Raw genomic sequence first — 27,437 nt, forward strand, 5'->3', positions numbered from 1 at the left:
GGGAGGTTTCCTCCTGACATCTCTCCTGTAGCACCAACAGAGCGTCATTTACCTGATAGCTTGTGTTATTATCAAGGTAATGATTTCAGTATGTTTGCTGCCCAGCAGATAAGGGAGAAATATGCCTTTCACTATGCCTTTACAACTTTAAAATCTAATGTTTGGCTGGAGAGCTCAGAAACTAAATTAAACAAGGGCACTTTTAGGGGATCTGAACCCTTTCCAGATGTTGATCACCAGATTTTTAAAAAACTTAGCACTGCTGTATTAAAGAATCTCTACAAATCCATTTTTTTAAACATTTTATTTATTTACTTGACAGAGATCACAAGTAGGCAGAGAGGCAGGCAGAGAGAGAGGAGGAAGCAGGCTCCCTGCTGAGCAGAGAACCAGATATGGGGCTTGATCCCAGGATCTGGGATCATGACCTGAGCTGAAGGCAGAGGCTTTAATCCACTGAGCCACCCAGGCGCCCCAACAAACCCATTTTTCAATTCAAAGTAGAAAGCTATTCCTAATGAGTCAACCAGTGAACCAAAAAGAGATAGTGAGACTTAGGTTCTAATTCAACTTGGTAAGTCATGCACTGCTCATTATGTAAGAGACATGACAGTGGGAAGTAAGTAGGCTTGGGGGATGGGGTTGGAAGTTCACAATGGGGGCAGCAAAATATTTAACTCAAAAGAGCCCACGAACGGAAGAATTCACCGGATCACAATGGCCTAATATATAGGACCACTATTCTATTTTCAATATAGTTCCAGAATTCCTTTTTAAAGGCTGATCTCCTAAAACCATTAAACTAAATCCCCCCTTTAATTTCAACTGTTTGAGCTAGGAGTGCCAAGGCTCTTATGGATGAATGATGTGTCCCTCCCCGTTTCCATACGTTGGAAATATCCTCACAATGTGAGGATATTTGGAGATGGAGCTTTAGGGAGGTAATTCGGTTTAGATGAGATGATGAAGGTGGAGCCCCCAAAATTAGCATCCTAAAAATAAGAAGAATGAAGACAGGAACTCTTTTTCTCCAAATGCACACGTAGAGGAAAGGCCACTGAGCCCCCTCTGAGAAGACAAGAAGGCAGCCATCTACAAGGCAGGGAGAGGGCCCTCACTAAGAACTGAATCTGTGAGAATCCTACAGGACTCACAGGCTCTGCAACCATGAAAAAAGAATGTCTATCATTAAAGCACCCAGTCCTTGGTCTTTCTGTCATAGCCTGAGCTTAGACAAAGGCAAAAACACAACTTAAGATCTGGATTGCGGTCAATGTCAAAACTAAACCAATGTCAAAACTAAACCAATTGGGAGGCTGTGAGGGGCCCAAGAGAGTTCACACCTACAGATGCTGGCTGGGCAGTATTAACGTGAAAGAGAGGAAAATCAGTTGATGTGAAAAGCACAGTTGAGCAGACCTACCTTCTGATCTTGCCTAGAATTTTGTCCCACTGCCTCAATCCTGCAGATGCCTAGAGGCTAAGGCAGAACCTTAGTGCAGGTACCAGAAGGGCAGTGGGAACATCACAGACCTACTTCTTCTCTACTCTGGGAAGGTCTCCTCCAAAAGAAGTTTCTAAAAACACTTAGCCTCTTAGCTTAGTCCATCATATAAAAGTCTAGCTTAACCAAACCCACTTCCTCTCCTTCCATTTTAGTACTATGGAAGAAAAAATTTTGTTGGGGCCATATTTTTTTAATTACACCACTGATTGCTAATATAGTTGTAAAAAAGGTTATTTGATAAATAGGATATTTTCCCTGTGCAAGAAAAACTTTTTTTTCTTTTTTTACTCTTTTGAATTTTAGGTATAAAAATAGTACATACATATTGGAGAAAACTTAGAATATGACTGACCAATGGTATAAAGAAAAAAAGTTCAAATCATCTGTTACCCTATTAGCTAGGGAGATACCACTTTTTAATATGTTTATTTCAGCATATACTTTAGTCTTCATTTTATATACACATGCATTATTATATATATTTTGTCATATAAATATAATTTTAAAATTAAAAAATATAATATGTAAAATTTAAATTGTGGAATTTATTGTTTTATACCAGTTTTTCCACTTAATGCTTAAGTAGATCATTAAATGGTCTTCCAGGACATTATTCTTAAATGTTGCAAAATACATTTTCATACTGAGGTAACATAAATTAACTAACACTCTAATGTTGGAAATAATACTGTTTCTGATTTTTCATTATTATAAATAAACTGCCATGAAAATCCTTGTAGTTAATTATTTGCAAACATTCTTCCTTATTTCCTTGGGATGAATTGCTAAGAGTAGATCACTAATTTAGACCTATCTAAATTTTTAACACTTTTAAAACAAGCGTACTTTTAAGAGATTTTAACAATTTATGTGTATACCACTTAATTTAACAATTTGTATATGTACTATTCAAGACACATGAATTTCTCAATCCTTTAATTCTAGAAACTGCTGCAGGTATAAGGGTACAGAGACAAATCAGGCACAACAGTGACAGCCCATTTATTCCCATTATCAAATCAGGGGTAGAGGAATGGGGATAGATGCATCTTCCCTAACAAACAACAAACCCACAGAATGGATGCCTGGGTGTTGTTCCTGCCATTAGGAAGACAAGCAACCCTTGAAGAGACTAAGTTTTCCCCTTCCCTGAGTCTAGCCAAGCACCTCAATTAAATATGAGAGATGGTCTTGGATCCATGTTCCAGCTGGCTCCTGAGCGAGCCAAAGGAATTAAGAAAGAGAAAAGCAAAATATCTCAATCCTCTTAATGAATCCTTTTAGCTTGAAATCAATTGAGTATTCTCAAAATCAAGTTATTTTTTAAAGGTGCTGTCGACAAAAAGGGAAAAAGCACTAATTACCATTGTCACTATTTTTCCACCTTTGGTCCTAAGTCAGGACGCACTTGTGATACAAATCACTCTCTGCCGGAAGGGACACGAAATCAGGGTTCCTTTGGTGCCACTTCTTAAGTGCTCCTGGTCTCCATCCCTTCATTACTTCCAATGAGAACTCCAACTGGGTGACATGGATCTTAACAGAACATCCCAAGGAATGGGACAGCCGCCCCTCCATGACAAGGACTTAGCCTATGCATGTTCTTTTCTTCCCATAGCTTACAGGGATGGGAACAGGACCCTGCACCTCACTAGCTGGTCCATGAGACTCACTTACTAATGACTCATTTACTCCTGAGAGCAACTCATGATGAAGGAGTCTCCTCTTTGAGATTCAAGTGCTATGTCTCTGTGGGTCAAATATGCCTTACTTAACATAGCGCTTCTAGATAGCATTTCCTGCCCTGCTGTAGGTTACTTAAAACAACATTTTGGGGGTTCCCCCCCCTTATTTTCTTAAAACAGTATATGCATAAACAAGTTTGAAAGGTGTTCTTTACTCATTTCTCAAGGTAACCTATAAAGACTTAATACACTCCTTAGCAAATAGCCCATGCTTCCATAATATGGGTATTTAAAAAACACCTACACTTCTTACACATTCTCTGATTATACTAATATAAAAACTGTGTTTTCAGAAGTTAGAAGATGCATCAAAACAGGAAATGAAAACAAAGAGCGTACCTGATAAAAATTAGGCCAGAATGTACTAATGGCCAGTTCTGCCCTGTTCCACGTGCGGGTAGGGTCTCCAGATATGTTCCAGATAGGATTCCCCAAAGGCCCATTATTGACCTTCACGTAGACATTGAGTAACCCAGGAGCAGCATTACTCTTGCTGGATACAAAATAGTGAAAATCAATGCAGTGGGTGTCATTTTCTTTCAGCTGAGGTAAGAGAAGGTGGGCTCTCTGCCCCTCAGGTCTCCCAGATGTGTTCACCAGCATGAAAGAGCCTGTGGAAAGAAAATCAATGGAGAGTTACAATCTGAAATACTACTTCCTGATCATCGCTCAAAGCCGTCATCATTTACATGGTGGGTTGACCCTGTAATGCTATGGATCTTACTTAGGCTTTGAGAGCCCCGTCTCTTTCACACCTTTTCACCTCAAAGAATTCTCAAGATCAGTGAATGGAAAGTTCCCTTGAAGTTACTGCATTCAGTCTCCTAAGTAACAAAAATATGCATAATTTGTTGACCTGCACTGATCATCTGGTAGTCACTAGCCATGTGTGGCTATTTACATTGAAATTAATTAAAACCCATGATATGAAAAGCTTGGGTCCTCAGCCACACTGGCCACATTTCCAGTGCTGAATGGGCTCCTGTGGTTGATGGCTACCACACTGAGAAGCACAGATATGGAACCTTCCTATCATCTCAGAAAGTGCTATGGGACAACACTATTCTGTGAGGGTTCCACCATTCAGCAGTTGAGCACTTTAATATTCTCATGTAACCTAGAGAGAGAGAGAGAGAGAGAACAGATTGGCCTGATTTGTGGAATCTCAGAAGACTTTACTGGCCCTATGATGCTCCCTGTTGCCAATATAATATAGAACTTTCTTGTAGTTCATTGCCACCAGCCCTTTCCCATTGTCATAACAACTGACATCTTGATAGTGGAGGTGTTTTCAAGACCGGTAATGAATGAGCATACCAATGCCATCATTGTGCCAGTCAGAGGATGGTCGTGCTCAGAAATCTCTATGAGCAATGTGAATCTTTACATCCAAACCACCAGCCCACCCATGACTGCTGAAGAGTTTCCATGTGGATTCAAGCTTTCCAGATACCGTGACATCAACTGTGTCACTTGGGCCCTCCCCATGTCTAAGATCAACAGAAATGTCAATTAAAATAATTATATGAATTTTATATATCATATATTTGCTTTTATCTTTCTTTATGTAAATGTAAAGTTTTTATGTAAACATAAAGAAAGATAAAAGCAAAATGTTCTAAGATAAAAGGGACAACAGAACATCATAAAGCCTTTCTGGCAGAGAAGAAAAATGTATTGAAACTCTGAGGGGAAAGAACACCTAAATTTGGAGCATAAAGATGAAAAAAGAAATACTACTCACATATGGCTGGACTCATGTTTTCTTTTGGGAGAGGAGACTATTCCCCAGCTGAGTATTCTTTTTAGAATTTCCATTATTATGAACCATAATTTTTAAGGATGTGTGTGTGTGTATATGTATGTTTTTGTGTTTATGTATTTTAGTACACACTCAACGAATACCAAAAACATATATACACTACTAGAAGTAGATTTCTTTTTTATTTTATTTTATTTTATTTTATTTTATTTTATTTTTTCAGTGTTCCAAGATTCATTGTTTACACACCACACCCAGTGCTCTATGTAATATGTGCCCTCCTTAATACCCACCACCAGGCTCACCCAACCCTTCACACTCCTCCCCTCCAAAACCCTCAGTTTGTTTCTCAGATTTCTTTTCTTGTCTACAAGCTGTGATTTCCTAAACAGCAAAAAGAGAAGACAGCCTTTCTCAGAGAATTATTATAAGGACAAAATAAAAAACCATAAATGTAGGTATATCTTTTATAAATTAATAGGCTATTGTTACGGAATCAATACCAGACAATGTTTACTGATGGCTGTTACTTCTAAAGTGCCCCGTGTAAGGGGAGCTAGTAGTAATGGCATTAAAGATAAACAGGAATTGAGTCAAAGAGAGATCAGGAAGCTGTTTACCCAGGTTTTAGGATGAGTTAGTGGCCAAACCAAAAGTTTGAGCCCTTAAGCTTCCAGCCCATCACTCACCCTGTTACACTCCAATAACCCCATGTTTCTTCATGTGCTGTTTGAGCGTATATGAAGAAAACAAACCCCTTCGCGACAGTGAAGGAAAATTACAGTCGCTCTTTGAAAATAGAGCAATTTTTCAAAAGATGAATGTTATGCACCTGGAAATATGAAAGCCAAGCCACAAGGGAAGGGTTATCTATGGAACATATATTCCAGTAATAAGGAAGAACTACAAATGTGATTTAAGAATGAGTTGGGGGCACAGAGAAGAAACAAGTGGCAAGAGCATATCATTGAAATGATTCGGGTGAGCCAGATTCTATAAAATGTAAAAAAAAAAAAAAAAATCTTCAAAATAGGTAGGGTAGACCAATCCCCTCACAAACCTAAAGCTGACTGTTCGTGTTTATGATATGAATTAAAAATCATACTTTTCTGGGTAAATATAAGCAGATCTATTCCGTATTTGATCATGTGGGGCTCTGTTATCTGCAACCTAGTTACAATGTATTTTCCTACTGATAGGGCTGACCAGGACATGGCCTTGAGGTCAACGCTGAATCACCAAAACCTTTAATACAATGAAAGTACTTCTTGCAGTGTTTCCATCAGTGCAACTCAGGCAGCCATGGGTGGTAAACACAACCATATGTAAAGGATGGCAGAAGTATGTATTTCCTATATCCTGTGACATCTAGCTTGGATGCCTGGGTGAAGCTGAAACAGACAAGTCTCTTTCCACATGTTGGTATAAACTGGATAGCTTCCTACCATTACTGTTCAGGGAATCACCAGGAATCCCTAAAACACTATTCTCCTGGCTGTGCAACCGATCCTCCATTATACTCCATTCCAGCACAAAATGCTCTGTCGGCTGTTTGAGATGTCTAAAGTATACAGACATTTTTAACTTGAGGTCAAGGTGAAATGCAGGTATTGTAAGTGATATATACTCAAATGATCGTAATTTTTATACTCCTTTCTCCTTTTAACCTTTTTAAGCCAGAAAGCATGGACTTTTTTGTTACCAGGTGTGCTTCGGTGATGCAGATGCGCTCAAATGGGATTAGCAAATAGGGGCATGACATCCATCTAACACAGAAGTCCCTTGGGTTCATGTGTGACTTTCGGCAGGACATTAAAGTTTTCGAGTGATCTCAATAAAGGGCTACATGATGACCTTTAAACAAAGATCCAGACTTGCACAATGCCTCCACTCAGGGGAAGAAGTGGCAAGAAATTTAGTGGTTTCGAAAACCATCCTCTCTACTCTGTAAAGTTGTCTGGGAAACTGCAAGAACAGAGGAAAAAACCTTAGAGCTTCTGCTCTCCTCCTGAGTTGAAAAGGAAAGAACATTGACTGATGAAGAAGATAAAACCTGGACCCTATTTTTAAGTTGGCAGAAAGTGAAAGTTGGCAGAAAGTGAACTCTATTAGAAGGGACTGACTACAGTAGAAAGACGAAAACCAGAGCCTGAGGATACAGAGTGAAGGATGGAGTTACTGGGATTCTGAAAGCCAGATGGGAGTTGTTGGGATCAGGAGTTTTTGTAGGGTTGTTACTGTTCATGTTGGTTCTCCAGCTACAGAGCTGCATAGCTTCTGAGTGACCAGCCCCAATCCCATTTCTCTCACAAACTATCATTTTCAGTGTGTGATTCTGCGAAATGAGTCAGAGATCTTCCAAGAACATGGGTGTGGTATTGGAGGACATGCCGGCTCTATCCCCGCCATCTTCTTCACCTGTTCTGGCCTCAGGAAGCAATTCTGCCTTGACTACTCACAAGCAAAGTTCTTCTACCTTTCAACAGAAGAAAAGCCACCTGAGCAACACTATGGTCAACACAGAAGATTGTGGAAGAAAAGTCTCTCTTTTCCAAGCCCCTTCTCTGGGATATGGTCACCTGAGAAGTCCTTTTTTTCCCCCTCAGTTGGTATTTTTATGTAGCCCCCATAATTAATGATTAATGTATAAGGGTACTTAGGACAATGCTTGCCAAATAGTGCAAGTTCAAAAATTGTTGACCAGCATTACCACGACTTTGTTTTCCTCACACCTCATCCAAATGTGTGGCTTCTTTAAATTATCTGCAATTCTTTAGCATTTCACTTGATATATTTCTACCTGTCCACGTCACAACCTTCCTGGTCCTATCCTATTTCATCTAAGTGGTAATTTTTTTTTAAAGATTTTATTTATTTGACAGAGAGAGATCACAAGTAGAGAGAGAGAGGAAGGAGCAGGCTCCCTGCCTAGCAGAGAGCCTAATGCGGGACTCCATCCCAGGACCCTGAGATCATGACCTGAGCTGAAGGCAGAGGCTTAACCCACTGAGCCACCCAGGCAGCCCTAAGTGGTAATTTTTAAGTTTCCTCTCTTTATGAGAGAGGAACATTAGTATTAAAGGGTTATAAAACCTTCAACACAGTTGATCTTGTTTCTACAGTAAAGCTCTGGGAAAAGGATCTTTATTTCTACATGTGGTCATGAGGACTTATCTCACAGCTTCAAAGTAGAGAAGATGACATTTCAGCCAACACAAGTGTTTCCTGATGGTGCTACAATATTGTTTTATGGTAACTTTACATGAGAAAGAGTGAACACTTAATGCTTAGTACAGTCTGGCAAAACCAGAATCCTGGGGGTAAATTTCCAGTTGGGCATACAGAAATGGCAGGTGGGAGGGAAGAGATGCCTTTTAATTGTTTGAATTTATCACCTATCGGCTATGAAAGTAAAGTCATCTCGCCAATGTTTAAAGGATCCAAGGCATTTATATTCAATTTTAGACTATTAAGTCTGTTTTTAAAAAATATTCCTATATGGCTGAATGTTTAATTTTCACCTCCTGCTTCAATGTTTTGACTGTGAGGAAATACATTTTCAAAGACTAATTGGGTCTCCCTCAGTAGGTACTTCCTTACCTCAATTTTTTTCCCCCAACAAAAAACACTCCAACTGGGCAAATAAATAAAAGAAATCAGAATTCAAATTAGCATAGAAATTCTGTTTGTGTTCAAATAACAAAACACCCTTAAGTCACAAGTGTAGAAGTAGAGAATATGACATTGTAGGCAAATGAAAAGAACTCCACATAACAGAGCTGGCTTGAAAAGGGGCAGTTTTTAAAAAGCACACTTTGAAGGTCTTTAAGAATAATTATTTTGGTTTCTCTGAAAACGAAAACTTCGCTATGAGAACATGCAATATTCACATTCTTGAATCTTTGGGTGAATTAAATTTAGCTTAATCATATCCACTGGCAAATGCTTTTGATTGTACTATCTTCCATCATTGTTTGTGACAGCAGCAATAGCTAGATATAATTAGTTACTCCCTTCTACCCCATCATTAAAATTTGCATTGGTGTGGTAGAGGCTCTAGATTTTTAAAAGCTAAGGAAATTGCATAAATTCTCTTCATACATTTCAGAAACTTTGTGAGCCCAACAAAAAAGGGAGCGTTTTCCATCATCCAGCAGGAAGAGAGAATGACGTATGTTATTAAATACCTTAGCTGGTGGAGAAGCAGCATTTTATGAACTTGCAAGGGAGCAGATCTTCCACCCCAAATGTGTCTCTTTTGCATGGGGATTACTTTAAGCTGGTTATTCTTTTTTTTTTTTTCTTTCCCTGTTTTTTAAAATTCTTTATTCAAATTCAATTTAGTTAACACATAGTGTATGACTAGTTTCGGGGGTAGAATTTAGTGATTCATCAGTTGCATAAAACACCCAGTGCTCATTCCAACAAATGCTCTCCTAATGCCCATCACCCAATTACCCCATCTGCCTCCCCTCCTCCCTTCCAGCAACTCTCAGTTTGCCTCCCTGTTTTCATCTTACAGTTTGCCTCCCTGTTTTCATCCTTATTTTTCCTTCCCTTTCCCCTATGTTCCTTTGTTTTGTTTCTTAGATTCTACATATGAGTGAGATCATATAATAATTTTCTTTCTCTGACTGACTAATTTCACTTAGCCTAATACCCTTTAGTTCCATCGATGTCATTGCAAATAGCAGGATTTCATTCTTTTTGATGGTTGAGTAATATTCCATTGCATATACATTCCACATCTTCTTTATCCATTCATCTGTCGATTAATATTTGGGATTTTTCCATAGTTTGGCTATTGTGGACATTGCTGCTATAAACATTGGGGTACAGGTGCCCCTTTGAATCACTATGTTTGTATCTTTTGTATAAACACCTAGTAGTAGTTAGTTACTCTTAAGAAACAGCACACACACATGAAGTTCTCAAAACTGAGTAAAAGTCACCCTTGCCTAAGAGACACTTATCAGGGGAAACTCCATTTGTAACAGTGTCTCCCTTTCTGTACCAGGAAGAGGGGGATAACCACATTTCTAGAAACTCTTGTCAATGGAAAAAAAGGCTTAAATTTACAAACAACCTTATCCTTGTTGACTGCTTTTCCTTTCCTGATTCACCACCACCACCTCCTTGGTCTTTAGCTGAAGATGGTATTCAAGCTGATGGCTTCGGCCATTTCAGGAAGTTCCTTTTTTAGGGTCTCTCCCATATATACAGGAAGTATACAAGATATTAAACCTCTGTTTGTTTCCTCCTTTTAATCTGTTTTATATTAATTTCTTGTTATATTAATTGATATTAATTTAATTACTAGACCAGCCAAAGAATCTAGAAGGTGCAAAGGAGCAAAATATGCCATCCCAAAGTGTGTCTCTTTGACATATGGATTATTTTGAAGAAATGGAAGGCTCAGGAAGAAACTCTGACCCTCCCCCTAACTTGATAAAAGAATTTAGATAGAGGAGCTGCTCCAAAAAGTGAGCCATCACCATAGAAAATAATATGAACTAGGTGTGGTGGACAGGGAGGAACTTAGAAAAGTCTGTTAACAATCTTCTCTATGTCCCATTGTTTCTGTCTGACCCAGCAAACACTTGTTTGTCAAACATTTACTCTTTCTCATCTTCCTGTGAATTGTTTTTCTTCCCTTTGAAGTCCCTGATAACCACCTCCTTTTCTTAGCTCTGAATGGTGCATAAGCCCCAATTGCCTGACTCCTTGTAGGTTTCATATTCTTATGGAATGCCCCGTGTACATTTGTAACTAAGTTTTATTTTCTCCTGTTAATTTGTCTCATGTCAATTTAATTCTTAGACAAGCCAAAAACAAAACAAAACAAAACAAAACAAAACAAAACAAAAACAAAAACAAAAAAAGCCCACCTTGAATCACAGGAGAAAATATTTCCTCTTGACAAAGGTGAGAAGGGAAAATTTCCCACCCCCACAAATATTAATGTCACTCTAAAATTCACTTCTTAAGCCTCTTAATTTTAGTAAAAGTACACAGATCATTGCCCTTTCTCTTCTTTTGGCTGTTTTGTCTTCATTTGCTTTTTCTTCTCTGTGACATGTCTTCAAATTTGTAGATTTAAAACCCAAAAGCTAAATAGAAAGTTTACAAGTTCCACTTTTACTGGCGTAAATCCTGCCTCTAGTTTACAGGGCCATCCTGTTTTTCTTCTGACCTACTATATATACCAGTCGTAACAATTCAGCTATCTAGAGAAGTGCTTCTCGAACCACCTGTGATGAACGACCATTTTTCTAAAAATATCTGATGCATCTCAGATCAAATGTATGTAAAATGCAATAAACATGGATTTCCAAAAAAGAATCAATAAAAAGGCATGCAAAACGCAAGCCCATATTTGTTAGTAGATTAAATAAGTGTAAAAGCACTCTTGTCAAAGTTCTATAAAATTTCTGAAGACTTGCTCTCAATTTCTATAGTGGTAATGGGCAGGAACAGTGTGCTGACCAGCTCTGATGTGCAGACCCCACCAAGTAGCACAGGCTTAAAGTTCGAGTAGTATAGCAAACCGGGTTCCCAAGTACCCAAGTGTATGTAATTTTTTTTTCTTAACGTGGGAGAAAAAGACAGAGACGGACAAATTGAAAGAAAGGAAGGAAAAGAAATTCTCTAGTTTCTTAACCCAAAGATGAAGGCTATCAAGCTGATCCCTTTAGCTGTGAAAGAAATTGGTTAAAGAAGACACAAAGGAAGAATGGAAAGTGAATGGAGAGGGAAGAAGCAAACACAATCTTGGGGAATGAAAAGAAAGCAGCGAAGCTGAATTCAGAACAGAACCAGCTTTGAGGCAAGGAGGAGAGGAAGAGGGCTCCAAGAACACATCTTAGCTATTCTTAAGGAAAAGAGGAGAATGTAGGGAAGTCATGTGCCACCCAGTCCTTTGGCCAAGGGCTGCATCTATCCCATCTCATTAAGTCCTCCCAACAATAAAGACCCACAGAAACACAGAAAACAGTTAGCTCATCAAAGGGTCCACCAACAACATCTGACGGAGCTAAAGGGAATATGAATTTTTCACATTCAGGCTCTAATAAAGGCAATGCTCTAAAACCAACATTTTCCAAACATGTGGACCCATCATGATACCAAAACATTGTATATGCACCCCAGTATGCAAGTGTGATGTTCTGTGTGCACACGTGCATTACACACACACACACATACATAGACACAGAACTTCCACGAGGAAATATGTGTCCCTATTTTTTCTTATCAAGTGTATGTATATTATACTCACGTTTCCTATTCTGCTGTTTCATTTTGTGACATACAGACGAAAATGAATGCTGGACACAACCGACAACTGATTCCATAGCCCACGGATGCTTAAAATCATACCACAATTCCTGTCCCAATAACCCGAACAAATAAGATCTATGCTGTGCTCTGCCGCCTTCGTAAAAGAGCTTTGTATTTTTAATTTGTAATTTTAAATTTGATCTTATCCTTCAAATACCAAAATACCAGATTACATCCCTCCTCCTGCTCCCTCGGCCAATACCAACAATGGTCCTAAAAAATATGTCTTTTCTGATGAGAAATGAGGAAGTTGAAAGCCTGTGGAGAAACAAATGAACTTAGGGAGCAAAGCTCCAAGGGAACAAAGTCTCTGTAGGGAGCTGCCACCATCACTTTAAAAACACTTATTAGCATCCATTTCAGCCCAATGGAACCACATCTGTAGCCACATCCATATTCCGCAGACCAGATGACATGCATCTTTCTTCAGCTCCTGGGTCTTCTATGGCCCTCTTAAAAATGTACAAACACAAAATACTTATTTTGCAACCACTAGCGAGTACAACCTTAATTAAAAGAAAAATTCTTTTTACCCAAATATCATATCCACCTCTCTATTTTGCCTTCTCTCTTGTCTTTCTCTTGGATTCTCCAATATTATTTGTCAGGTGCAATAATTTTGGCCATGGTCCTAATATGCTGGTGAACATACATTAAGATGGTAAAGAAGTAACACCATATCACAGGAAAGCCCCAGCAAAACTGTGTAACTACGCCATTTCCTCACTTCCCCGGTCCAGGTGGCACTTTTATTGGGAGAGGAGGGGATGTGGAAGGGAACTTCTTACAAGTCCGACCAGCTAGTGCCCAGCACTCTGTTCTCCCCAAGGGAATGCCACAGCAATAGGTGCTATAAAATTAATAATAAGCATAGCTAAAGTCTAGCATACACCTAAATAGTAAGCATCATGAGCATAGCATATACGGAAAATGTGCGTAAAACACTTGCTTCAAGATACTTGTACTGTGGGACACCCGGGTGGCTCAGCTGGTTAAGCAGCTGCCTTCGGCTCAGGTCATGATCCCAGCATCCTGGGATCGAGTCCCACATCGGGCTCCTTGCTTGGCGGAGAGCCTGCTTCTCCCTCTGCCTCTGCCTGCCATTCTGTCTGCCTGTGCTCGCTCGCTCTCCCTCTTTCTCTGACAAATAGATAAAATCTTTAAAAAAAAAAAAAAAAAGATACTTGTACTGAAGACCCAAAACATGCAGTTGTCAGCTTAGTGATTCACGGCATAGCTGAGTGGGTATTTTTATTATTTACTGTTCATAAAGATACTGAGCTGCCCCAAATAAATTCACTCTCCTTACCTGGTCAGTTTTAGCCACGGTGGGATATATCTGAGTGACCATTATATACTGGGCATTTTGAGAACTGTGAACAATAAAACCTGAACCAATTCCTCCAGCAAGAAATTTCACAGCTGTAATCATATTTTAGATATTTCAGCACAGAAAGAAAAAAAATGCACAGAATTAACAAATCTGATCCATTAAGTTGACCAATATTTACATAAACCACAATCTCAAGGGCCTGTAAAATTTGTGGATTTATAACTGTTAACCAGTGGGGCTCCACGGTGGCTCAGCTGATGATCCCAGGGTCCTGGGATCAAGCCCCGCGTGGGGCTCCCTGCTCAGTGGGAAGCCTGCTTCTCCCTCTCCCACTCCCCCTGCTTCTGTTCCCTCTCTTGCTCTCTCTCTGTCAAATAAATAAAATCTTAAAAAAGAGGAGGGGGGCGCCCGGGTGGCTCAGTGGGTTAAGGCTCTGCCTTTGGCTCAGGTCACGATCTCAGGGTCCTGGGATATAGCCCCACATCAGGCTCTCTGCCTATTTGTGATTTCTCTCTCTCTGTCAAATAAATAAATAAAATCTTAAAAAAAAAATAGAACTGCCAACCAGTAACTGTTTTAAAAAAGAGTTTTGAGACAGGGAGGAAAAATAAAATAAGATAAAAACAGAGAGGGAGACAAATCCTAAGAGACTCTTAATCATTGGAAACAAACAGGGTTGCTGGAGGGGACATGGGGGTGGATGGGGTAACTGGGTGATAGACATTGGGGAGGGCACATGATGGAAGGAGCACTGGGTGTCGTATGCAACTGATGAATCACTAAATTCTACCACTGAAATTAATAATACACTACATAGGGGCGCCTAGGTGGCTCAGTTGTTAAGTGTCTGCCTTCAGCTCAGGATATGATCCCAGGGTCCTAGGATCGAGCCCCCACATCGGGCTCCCTGCTCAGAGGGAAGCCTGCTCCCACGCCCCCTGCTTGTGTTCCCTCTCTCACTCTCACTCTCTCTCTCTCTCTCTGTCAAATAAACAAAATCTTTAAAAGTAAAATAATAATAATAATAATAATAATACACTATATATTAACTAACTTGACTTTAAAACATTTTTTTAAAAAGAAGGCATGAAGAGACTCAGAGCAAATGGAGGGTACTCTGGGGGTTCCATTCAGAGAAGTACTGTGCTCTCCTTTCATAAGAAAAGTAAAGCTTTACTGAGTACTAACTCACGTTGCATTATGTCATCCAAACTGCTTGCCTGACTTAGCTGGAAAATACTATGTGTGTGCTTTATAATTTCTAAGTAAAAAACAAATAGAGTAAAGCAAACAAACCCTTTTAACTATCTGTTGACGCTAATGACTGTATCTTGGGAAATAAGCCACATGTACAATGGGGAAGTGACAGGTATACTGTTCAGAACTTTCTTAAGAGACTGCTTAATTTCCCATACGTCAGGTTTTTCATTGATTGACATCTTTAGAAATGAGTTCGTTTTTGTTCTAAATCTCAGAACGACACAAACCGTCACAATATAAGCATCTGCCACAATTAATGTTGATTTAGAGATTATTTTTTTTCACATGTGTATCTGTTAACAGGCTAAACCATGTCTTGCTTTAAGAAGAAATTATACAGTTAAGCTTCTATATAAAATGTAAATCAAACTTAACTGTTTAAAAAATGCATCAACTTTGACATTTTCAGTTTACCAGATGCCTGCTGGTGGTGCTAAAGAGGAGTTCAGCTAAATCATTCTTTGTCATAAAAAATACTTCCCAAAACACTCTAAGGGTTCTGTTAACAACCATGATTGAGAGCTCCCCATAATCCTGGAGAAGGAGCCGAAGATTTTGCTTAAGATGTTTCATCTTGGGCTGGGGACAGAAAGCCGGAGCCAAGGAGGGACCCTCGATCAGAGGACAGAAGGAAGGAGTTATCGAAACTCGACAAGGTGAGTCAGGAGGGGAAATTATACTGGCCTCCACATTGAACTGATGATACAATATCAAATTTAGAAGTGATCAAAACAGTCTGGAATTCAAGGAATCTGTTGGATTAATTAAGCAGCAACAACATCAAGATACCAATAAATAAATAACAAATGATATGAAGAGACAATTTGCATCAGCAAAAATACAATTAGTGAAGAGATGTCTGGGGAAAATATTCATCTTCACCACTAAGTCATGAAATTTAAATTAAAGCAAATGTCGGTTACAATTTTAAATGGAAGCTTCTTAGATATGTAAAACTTTCCCGACTACACATGTGTGAGGTTCTGGTGAAGCTCCCGCCTGTGTTCAGAAAGGAAGCCCTATCACTAGATATAGAATTCCAGTAGTAAAGACCATAAAGACAGTCATACTCTTTGCCCTTTTAGGGAAGGTTGGGAGAGAAACCTACAAATCTTAACTTAGAGTTATGTGACCTTATAAAAAGCAGTCTACACTTGAGCTGACTCATGGACAGTGGGGAAAAAAGAACACCTTGTTTGAATGACCTTCTGGAGGCCAGGGGGACTAGTGAGGATCAAGTCCTCATCCTGGTGCAGGATAGGACACAGGGGCCCCCTGAGCTTGGTGGGGAGCTGAGCTCTGCAGCCACACAGCCTGTGTTTGGATAGTGACTCAGCCATGTACTGGATGCCACTGAGCCAACTCCACTATGCCTCAGTTTCCTAACCTAGGATGTAAGGATAAAACTGTTCCCATCTCAAAGAGGCTGTTCAGTGATTAAATGAGATAATTCACATAGAATCCTTCTCAGCAGGATGCCTGGCACATACACAGTAGGCATGTGCCAAAGTGTGGCTAAGTGTATTTGGTCTTGGCTTAGCCCGCTGAAATAGCTGGGTGACTAGTTCAAGGTCGTTACGTGTATCAGTGATCATGTGATTACACAGCCTGCCCCCATCCATATCTATTCAATGTAATGAGATCAGCGATATAAACCAAGTCTGCCACTTGGATTTATTTTCAATATCTGAACATTAATTTTCAAATATACATAATCATTCTGGATATTACTCAGGGTGAAATATCTAAACATTAAAAACATGTTAAGTTTTACCAAGTCCACTGAAATACAAATGTACATTTTTTTATTACAAGAGTAAAATGCAGGGCACCTGGGTGGCTCTGTTGGTTAACCCTCCGACTCCTGATTTGGGCTCAGGTCATGATCTCAGGGTCGTGATATCGAACCCCATGACTGGCTCCATGCTCAGCGTGGACTCTGCTTGAGATTCTCTCTCTCCCTCTGCATCTGCCCTTCCCCTGCTCGTGTGTGCTCTCTCTCTCTCTCTTTATATCAAAATAAATAAATAAAATCTCAAAACAATAAAATGCTACAATAATTAATGGGAATTGTGAAAGCTATTAATTGCACTTATAATACTATTAAAAACTTTCAAATAGTTACATAGGTAAATATATCAGCTATTCATATGAGGAGTAACAACAGCAAACATACGTATAATATTTAATATGCACTGGCATTCTTCTAAGTGCTGTACCTGCAGTAACCCTTTTAAATCTTACAGAAGACAAGAAAGCTGAGGTGTACAGAGGCAGAGGTTAAGTAACTTGTTCAAGGTCTTGCAGCTAGTTAAGTGGCAGATGTGAGATACGGCCTTAGGCAAATATGATACCATGTGGCCTCTCAGTTTTGAAGCTGTACTTAAGTTAGATTTTATTTTATTTTATTTTTAGATAATTTTAGGAAGAACATTATACCCTTTTGAGTCAATACCTATATACCACATATAGTATATACAGTGTGTATTTTATACATATACAAATATACATATATACATATATACATACATATATGTATGTATATATATACAAATATATGTATACATATGTATACATATATACAAATATATGTATATATATTATATATAGAGAGGAATTTATTATATATATTATATATTTTATATATATTTATACATATATGTATATATTTGTATATATATAAAATACACACACACACATACATGTGTGTATAAAGAAGTAGAGTCCAGTTCCGAGAAACTTCAGGCTCCAAGGGAAAAGGAAAAGTTGCTCAGTTTCAGGTGAACAAGTCCCGGCTAGCCTGCTGGAGGAAGGGGACCCTGTGAAGCAGAGCTATGCTTTCCCACCCAGCCCCAGTCAACCCTACAGCTTATTGCTCACGCGTGAAAGAGCTCAGCCAAGAAGAGCCACGCTCAGCCCCCAGAGCAACAGAACCCCTCAGCTGAACCCAGCTCCAATTATTAACACACAGAATTGTCGGCTATGGGTATTATTTTAAGATACCGAGTTTGGGGGCACATTGGTGGCTCGGTCTGTAAAGCATCAGACTCCTGATTTCAACTCAGTTCGCGATCTAACGGGTGTGAGACTGAACCCTGCCTCAGGCTCCATGCTGGGTTTAGAGCCTACTTAAGATTCTCTCTCTTCCTCTTCCTCTCCCTCTCCCTCTCTAAAAACAAACAAAGATACCAAGTTTGGGGACAGTGTGTTATGTAGCTAACAATATCTGGTTAGCTAACAAAGCTAACAATATCTGGTTGAATCTAGGTGAGGAGTGCACAGAGGTACGTTTCCATCCTGTGTATTAGAAACGTTTTCATAATTTAAGTTTTAAACAATCGAAGAACTTTATAAAAAGCTAACGGTATCTTAAAAGGCCACACACTTATACCACTCAGGTAACAGTGTATTTCCTTCAAAACTCTATTTTATACATACAAATGAACATTTACACATCTGAGGAAAGTGCTTTTTTTTCCCCCTAGCTTTTCCCTATATTTTTGAAAAAAATAATCAAAAATAGTAAAAATAGTAACAACCTATATTTTTCAAAAAATAAAAATATATTTATCAAAATAATAATTAATATTTTTAAAAAAATAAAAATATATTCATCAAAATAATAATTCATATATCTTTCAAAAATAAAAATATATTTATCAAAATAATAATGCTTCATATATTTTTCAAAAATAATAAAAATAATTAAAAATAATTTCCAAAAATAATAAAATAATAATTCCTATATTTTTCCAAAAAAAAAAAACATATTTCCCTGTTTTGTCCTTTAATCAATAATATAACATGGACAACTCTTTAAGCCAAAACGAACATATGGACCCAGCTCCGTGTTTTTAATACCCACTACTACAAAGCTTCGTCTAATAAAACAGCCACCCATAGGAACACACTGAGGTTGTTACTTCTGTAGAATAGGGTTCTGCTGGCCCAATCTGCTGGCCAAAAGAGATATATATTTTTAATTTTCCAATGTTTTGATTCATTGGATATAAATACTAAACGAATGCTCCAGACATGAAAATAGTAATTTTTTATTTATTAATGATAATGGTCAGTGGTTTACACAAAGTGGTTCTGTTACGTCAGCTAACAGCAGACTGGCTAATGGGACAGTGGGTTTGAGCCCGGAGGAAGCTGTCTCGTGGCCTGATCGGTTCTCAGTATGGTCGTGGCTGTGACTTCCTCTTCACATTATCACTGTTGTTGCCACTGAATCTTTAGAGCTTGCCTGCTCTGTGCTGCTCACTGTGCGAAGTACTTCATACCCATTTGTTTATTTCATCCCCTGAATAACGCATTGAGGAGAGTATTATTATTATTTTATATTCAGAAGGGCTAAAAATCCTCCCCAAGGTCACACAGAAAACCAGGACTTTAATCCAGTCCATCTGATTCTAGGGCTGATATTTTAAACCAACATGTAATCAAGATTTTGTAGCATGCTGCAGAGTCAGATAACCAAATATTTGTGGTGTATGCTATGCTCTCTGGAGAAAATTAAAAATAGAGGAACCACAACAAAATACACGAAAACTTATCAGGGTGATCAGCTTTGAATTACAACTCCTAAAAAATAAAATGAGTTGGCTCTCAAATCACATGAGCTATTTCTTTCTTAAAAACAGAAATTAAAACCCACCCTGCTTAAGATGACAGTATGAAGCCAAAATTAGTTCTATTATTTTTTTCTCAAGTAAACAAAAGAATTAGTTACAAATGCAAAATAAAAAGATAGGAATTAGATCTATTTCTTTGAAAACTACCAAGGTTCACTGGAAAACATGAATTTTAAATAAGACATGTAATAGAGTATAAACAGATCGATCCCTGGATCTCCTCAGAAGCCCAGAGGATACTGTTTATTCTGGTTGCTTCCTAACGCAATAAAATGTTATAATTTATAACACTCACGTGGTTTTACTTAAAAATGCGGTTTAAGGTCAAATCATTCAAAACAGATGTCCAATTCCCTTAGTTTACACAACCCTAGAGAAGACAAACATTGTCTGCTGAAAGAGCCTGAGGGTCAGAAACATTCAGGATGATTCGTAAAGGTGTTTGATGCTAAGAACACTCCATCTTCCTCCTCAATAAAGAGTCCCCCATTCACATGTTTTGTCAAGAGTCACCATGAGAATCATTTCCAGCATTTGTCACTATACAAATAGCACACTCATGGCTGCTGCTAATGAAAGGGGAAGAAAGGTCAAAGAATTTGAGATATGGATTACCTTAGGCATTTTTATTCATGATCAGTGTCTCTTGTGTTTAACCAATGAACAACTTTGTAGATAACTCACAAAAGGTATTTCCCTTAATCCAGATGGAGAAACAGACCATGTAGACATAAACACTGAGTAGACTTACAAAGCGAAATGAATGTAAATGCACAATACTATAATTTTTTTCTGTTAACACATTGGTGAAATATTAGAAACAGCAGACTGATGACAACAGACCAACACAGGGCAGTGATACTGGAGAAGTGGGGAAGGATAAAAGGATACTTCAAGTTACAACCAAAGGATTTTATGTGTGAATGGGTATTAAGAGACTAGAAAGCGGAGAGTGTCTAATATGATTCTTAGCCCAAATCATGTAGAAGAGGAGTGATTCCATCTTAAGCTGACAACTGAATTCTACCTGACAAAAAGCAAATAGTGCATTCTGTACTACTTTATCCCTAACCTTACATATTACTTGGCATATGGAAGGCACTCTGTTAGCTGTTGCATTAACTTCCAGAATGCATTAGAAACAAAAAATGCAATGGGTATATTTTAAAATCAATCTATGTATCTTACTGGTTAGGAATATTTTTTCTTTAATTTTTTATCATTTATATAATTAACACACTGGGAAGAAAGATCAAACTTTAGGGATTTTCCACGTATGTCAATTCTATTCTGAATTTCTGAAAAAAGTGTTCAAGGTCTAACCAGTCTATAATTACAACCGTATCTTCTTTCCCTTCCTAAATCAATATATATGTATTGAGTAACTATTGTATGCCAGGCACTGTCGCAGGCTTCACTGATTCATAGTTAAGTAAGAGTCAAGCCTTATTCTTTTTTAAAAATTTTTTTATTTTTTTAAAATTTTTTTATTTTTAAATTTTTTTAAAGATTTTATTTATTTATTTATCAGAGAGAGAGTGAGCACAGGCAGACAGAGTCGCAGGCAGAGGCAGAGGGAGAAGCAGGCTCCCTGCTGAGCAAGAAGCCCAATGTGGGACTCGATCCCAGGATGCTGGGATCATGACCTGAGCCAAAGGCAGCCATTTAACCAACTGAGCCACCCAGGCGTCCCGTTTTTAAAAATTTATTTATTTATTTTGAGATGAGAGACAGACAGACAGACAGGAGTGGCAGAGGTAGAGGGACAGAATCCCAAACAGACTCCCCACAGAGCACAAAGCCCTGCGTCGGGCTCAATCTCATTACCCCGAGATCATGACCTGAGCTAAAATCAGGAGTCTGATGCTTTCAACCAACTGAGCCTCTGAGGCATCCCAAGCCCCATTCTTAATTCTAGCAGGGTAGGCCAGTAATTATATTGAAATTGTGTAAGCGGTGATAGAGCTATTCTAATAATCATTCAGGGCAGAGAGGAAAGGGTGGTAAAGTGAGCTCAGAGAGGTGGGTGCTAGTGACTGCTTCTTAGAGGAAGGGATCTCCAAGCCGAGTCTCCCGGCATGTGTAGTCAGCCAGACCACTGGTGGAAAGAAAATGGTGGAGGGGCTCTGCATTTGTTCATTTCAGCAAATATTTGTGAGGCCCCTACAGGTAACAGGCACTGATAATAAGCATGAGGAAGACATGTCCACGGCCCTTCAGAAGCTTCAAGTCTAAAGGGGTAGACAACAACATAATCAAATAATCAGAATACAAAGTTCTAAGTGTATGCCATACATCCACTCCAAGCACTAAGCGGTAGAGAAGCCACGCAGGAAAAAGCGGCTAACGCAACTTCAACATTACTGTCAATGCCGTTTAAGAACTAAACCAGACCCTCAGTGGGAAATACAAAAGCACCACAAAATATAAATAATAATCCTCCTTATCTGGAAAGATGGAAAGATACTTCTATTCACTTCACTCACTGTGCAAACTGTGCAAAAGCTGGACCAACATGGAACGACTGAAAGCAAGATACGATCGGACCCCATGAGGAGCAGCCTTTGCACGGCTGTTTTAGGAATCACAGTGTGTCTTCCTGGGTAAAGCAACAGAGCTCTTGCAGAAGTAAGAGTGGCTCACATTAAAATTCTTTGTTCTTTACAGCTTGGTGCTTTGCTTTCATAAAACTTCTTTCAAGAGCTGCATTGCTGGCTTAAGTGGTCTTCCGGGGAATTGAACTCCCACCTGGGCACGCAAACAGGTCAGACGCTTTAAAACTAAACATCTCTGTGAGGGGTTTGAAAGGTATTTTACCCCCGTGAGAGTTCACTGCCAGTGAGGCCGTTCTTTTGGAGAGCATTTTTAGAGAGCATCTTTAAACCTTTTCATTAGGCAGAATGACTTCCACACCCAGAGGAGACGACTGAGCTAAAGGCAGAGAATACTTAAAAACCATTCAGAAAAAAAAAAAACCAAAACCCACCAACATAAATGGTTTTATAATACATTCAAATTAAAAAAAAATACGTTAAAAAAAAGCACTCAGTTGGTTTAATATTTAAAATTATCTACCTGACTTTATATTTGCTGGTAGGCAGGGAAATAATGAAAGTCGAGTTATATATCAGCAACTGGAGAAATTAAATTCTAGAGAGTAAGGATATCAAAACAGGAAGCCTGGACAGTCCAACAGATGCCTTCCAGGCCACTCACTGATTCAATCAGGCATCTGTGAGATTTGAACTAAAAGAGATCCCAGATCAATAACCATGAAATGTTACCAAGGGTTAGTAAGATCACCATAATGTGGGCTGCGCTTAAACCACTGAAAGCACCCAATGCATATTTGCATTAGAATATGCTCAGAGAAATCAGCACTTCCAAAAACAACTTTGGTTTAATAACTGCCATATACTGGCTACTCTAAGAAACAGATCATTTCCTTCCCGAGAAAGCTTAAAATCTAAAACACGTAAATCCTCATCATTTATCTACCCACGTAAAACCATCAAAGGCAGTTTGTACTTTAAAGGTATATACTTTATACTTAAAAAAAGACAGGCATTTAAGTGAAAGGGTGGTGAGATTCTGATGATTTACGCTACTGCCAATTTTTTCCCATCCAAACCTAATGGCAGAAAGCTAAGTATGACCATGGGAAGCTTTACAGAGTTTCTATAGAAATCTTCTTCCCCTGCCCCCACCCCCACGCTTCCACAGAAATGAACAGGTATGAATATGTTACCTTTTTTCTGGCCAAAGTTTCTACCGTGACTTCTGACAACCTAATCTACTCAAAGGTCATAGGGTCTGTCTCCCATCGCCAGGTAACTTACCCAGGCAGGCTGCACCCTGGGAATAACACGATTCTGTATCAATGAAAGAGGGATGGTTTCCTCTTGAACAGAAACGAAGGTGAGATTATTCAGGGACTTAGTCACATTTGCTAAGGAACTGCACTGGGGCTGTTCATGAGCATAGTTCATCTACCTTCCTCATCCCACTTTATGTCTCCTACCCTCCACATCTGCATCCCTCCATTCATTTACTTAAGAATTTCTTCAACTAGAGGTGCCTGGGTGGCTCAGACAATTAAGCATCAGACTTTATTTCAGCTCAGGTCATGAGCTCAGGGTCATGGGTTGGAGGCCCACTTCGGGCTCCCTGCTCAGCACAGAGTCTGCTCGGGATTCTCTGTATCTCTCTCTCCCTCTGCCCCTCCCCCTGACTCCCACAAGCTCTCTCTCTATAAATAAGTAAATAAGTAAATAAATAAATAAATAAAATCTTCAAAAAAATAATTTTTTCAACAAAACCAGATAAATACCTGAGAGGAGTCTATGGATAAAATTCCAAGGGTCCGTGAACTTGCATGAGAATAAAATTACATTTTAATATTTAATACCTTCTGACTGAATGTGGCATTTCTTTCAAATATATGTAGGTGTTATACTATAATCATATTCTCAGTACTGTGACTTTTATCATCAGATAGAAAAGTATGGAGATTCTCCTATCATATGACCAGGTGATCTTAATTACTTTAAAATTACCAGAGTTAACAGATGTCTTCATTATTAGCACAATGATTATATAAAGGCATTTTTAGTAAATCAAAGTTTTTTAAGGATCTAGATTCCTTCATTTCCATTTAAGGGGTTCCACTGTAATTGTATGGCTTCTATCTTATGTATCCAGAACCACCATTCTGAGGAGCCTGTAGGGTTCATGAGGCTGCTCAGGGTGGACACAGCATAGAAGCAATTACAAACTCATGTTCTAAATGTTCTGATCCTTCTATGATTCCCCTTCCCTTAAGACCATTTGCATTTTAAAGATGCTTTAAAAAAAAAACAGAATTTCAGGTACCTGAATATGATATAAATCTGGAAGAGAGGTTTTCTACCCAATATTCAACCAAACATAGGGCCTACAATTTCTTGTCTACTTTGAGTTTTTATTTATTTTCTCCTGGTAGGAAAAAGTCCTGCTGTCTTCACCAGGATTTCAGCTTCCTAGATAGATGAGGGCTCTTTTTCACTAACACAGCAGACACAGATACACAGACATAATCACACACACACACACACACACACACACCCCAATACCAAATCGTCTCCATGCTCATGGTGTGTTGGATTGCAAGCAAAGGCCTTTCTGTGCAGATTCTCTGTCCATCAGAGCATCCAGGTCTGTATGCCCAGTTGTGTCCTGACATCCACATCCTTAGAAGAAGAATTCAATGTCACTTCCACATGCGTGTTAAATGGAAGCCTTCAAAGTGTGACGATTTTTAGACTTGCTTTGTGTATATTTTGTAGTTTTAAGCTCATTTCAATTTTTCCAAAATAAGTGGTAGAAAATGCTCATTAGGTGCAAGTGTAAATATTTTAAAATATTACACTGTCACTTGCAAGGCCCTGCTGCAGTTAGCCAGGTTGCATTCAAATATTAAAGACATGAAAATCCTCAGTGAAAAATTGTTAGCCTCACTTAGTTTTCACATTACTATAAATACTGAGTGTGTTTCATTTTAATCATAATTCTGTTTACTTAGAAACTTAAAAGCATAAAGCATAAATTTCGTTAGGTGATTGACTAAACTTCCAACTTCCAACTGAAAAAAAAAATATCTTGCAGGAAAGGCTGAGAGGCCAAGACATGAGATATTCAGTCACTCAGAATGCATTTACTAATGCTCTGGACACTGAGCAAGGAGCCAGTGGACAGGGACGAGAACCTGGGCCTCGGGGAACTATGGGAGAATGCAGACATATTTAAGGCATCCTGGGAAGACAGCGTGAATGTCAGGTGTTCAGAGGAAGCACAAAGGAGGAAGTAAGTAAGAAGGATGGAGTAGGAGGGCAGATCAGAAATGGCTTCTTTCTCAGAGGAGGGCTTTTTTTTTTTTTTTTAAGATTTTATTTATTTGACAGACAGAGATCACAGGTAGGCAGAGAGAGAGAGAAGGAAGCAGGCTCCCCGCTGAGCAGAGAGCCTGATGCAGGGCTCCATCCTAGGACCCTGGGATCATGACCTGAGCCAAAGGCAGAGGCTTTAACCCTCTGAGCCACCCAGGCGCCCCCAGAGGAGGGCTTTTTAAAGGAAGTATTAGCCCTTTCCAGAGAATCATAAGAATAAGGATTCAAATGTAAGGCATTTGAGAGCACTGGTCGGCATACTTCCTTGGAAATAGCAGGGACAGGAACCAGAGGGCAGGAGATGGCCTGTAAAGACAAGACTGACAAGTTGAGATACATTTAGGAGTGGGCTTTACTGTGCTCAAGGGCATCACAATCTCAGGGGCAAATTTGGTGCAAATCACAGATCCTTACAGGTCAAATAAAATTTTTCCCCTATAATATACATCTCTGGTAATTTCCCTGCATGGTGGGTAAACCTTGTTTCTACTACATGTAAGTATTCCAGAAGGACAACAGGGACAAGCCTAAACAGTGGGAAAAGAAGCTGACCAGGGGATTCTCATGTGGAAAAGCTAAGTGTTCTGTGATTTTAGCAGTGGGGTTTCCCAAGCCCTGTGTACTGGGTCTTTGCCTGGGATCTGAGGCTGAAGGAGACCGACCCCTGTTCTGGCCCCCCTGACCACACTAACCCATCTGGTTACCTGCATTTGTTTTATCCCTCCAAAATTAAGAGAAGAAAAAGGAAGAAACCTGGTAGAAATACAGTTCAACAAAGATGAGAAAATTCTCTAAGTTTTCTTAAAAATGATCCCCAAATCCACTCGTTTTCCACCTCTACATCAGACTGGGGGCCCCAAACACAGGGCCTCAGAAGGCTTGATGGCTTGAATGGAAAGATAGTGAGGAAGGCAGGAGTGTGGGGATGCGACAGGAGAGGGAGAAAGAGAAGGAGGCCGGTGGGTGACTGGTCCTGACAGTTGGCACATGCCTCGCAGGTCAAGTAGCTGCAAAAAAAAAGCCCCGCATCTGCAGACGGTCTACCATGAGGGAAGAACTGATTCCCTAGCTCTGGTCTCCTCCAGGGATCAAAGTCGGCCTCGCCAGCATTAACCACGCCCCATGTTTCTGATTGGTTCCCAGCTCTCTCGGTGGCTGAGTCCCACTGCAGAATCGGCAGCCATGGTGAAGGTCGGGGATGCAGTAACATCAGTGGGTCACAGGGAGCACTGACCCTTAGAGGCACAGGCAAGCCCAGGTGTGTGAGGTGAAAATGCTGGTTCTTGATCACAGGTGACATCAGGGTGGGGGGGGTTGGGTGTGATAGTGGGCCTTGCTGGTCCAGCAGAGGCACCGTGACCCCATGGCTGCCACCATGAAGCTTCAGGTAGAACCTGTCCTCTGTGTCTAGAGAACGCAGCAGACATCAGACAATCTCCCTGGAGGGCTGTCAGGAAAGCGGAGCAGAAAACTATGGCCAGGAGGGGCCTGGCTTCCCCTAGGGGTGGTGACTGGAAGGGGCACAAGGAAGATTGGGGGATGAAGAGGACGTAACATGATGCTCTTCTGTTTCTTGATCACGGCCCTGCGGACACAGGTTGCTATCTTTGTAGTAATGCCTTGATCCATATGCTTATGTCATTTAAAAAATCTGAAGTCCTAAAACTGGAAGCTGCAGAAGCTGCAGAAACTGGGTTCAACACAGCATGCACATTAATGTATATGCCACGTGTCTGTACATATGTGTAGATCTCATGTAGACATTAAACATCTGGCTTCTGCCTCGTTTTTTATTAAACACGCACACAGGAAACACTCAGAATGCATGCTGCAAGAGGATTACATGTGACCCAGCACTAGGCGCCTCCGCGGAGGTGTTCTTCTTTGATTTGTGTCATTACGGCTGTGAGTTAGGTGAAACTGTTCAAATC

The 27,437-nt window shown here is 39.5% G+C and overlaps 1 protein-coding gene across 2 annotated transcripts in view; it reads right to left on the reverse strand.

Moving 5' to 3' along the window:
• The window catches only part of LOC111142547 (protein tyrosine phosphatase, receptor type M), a 769,091-nt gene that overhangs the window by 469,025 nt on the left and 272,629 nt on the right, over positions 1–27,437 (reverse strand). For both annotated transcript variants that reach the window (XM_022495809.1, XM_022495810.1), the window contains exon 3: positions 3,592–3,863. In XM_022495809.1, coding sequence (XP_022351517.1) covers positions 3,592–3,863 — 272 coding nt within the window. The remainder of the gene's footprint in view (positions 1–3,591; positions 3,864–27,437) is intronic.

Source organism: Enhydra lutris, unplaced genomic scaffold (genome assembly GCF_002288905.1).
Source record: "Enhydra lutris kenyoni isolate GAN:26980312 unplaced genomic scaffold, ASM228890v2 scaffoldscaffold8, whole genome shotgun sequence".
Taxonomy (NCBI): Eukaryota; Metazoa; Chordata; class Mammalia; order Carnivora; family Mustelidae; genus Enhydra; species Enhydra lutris.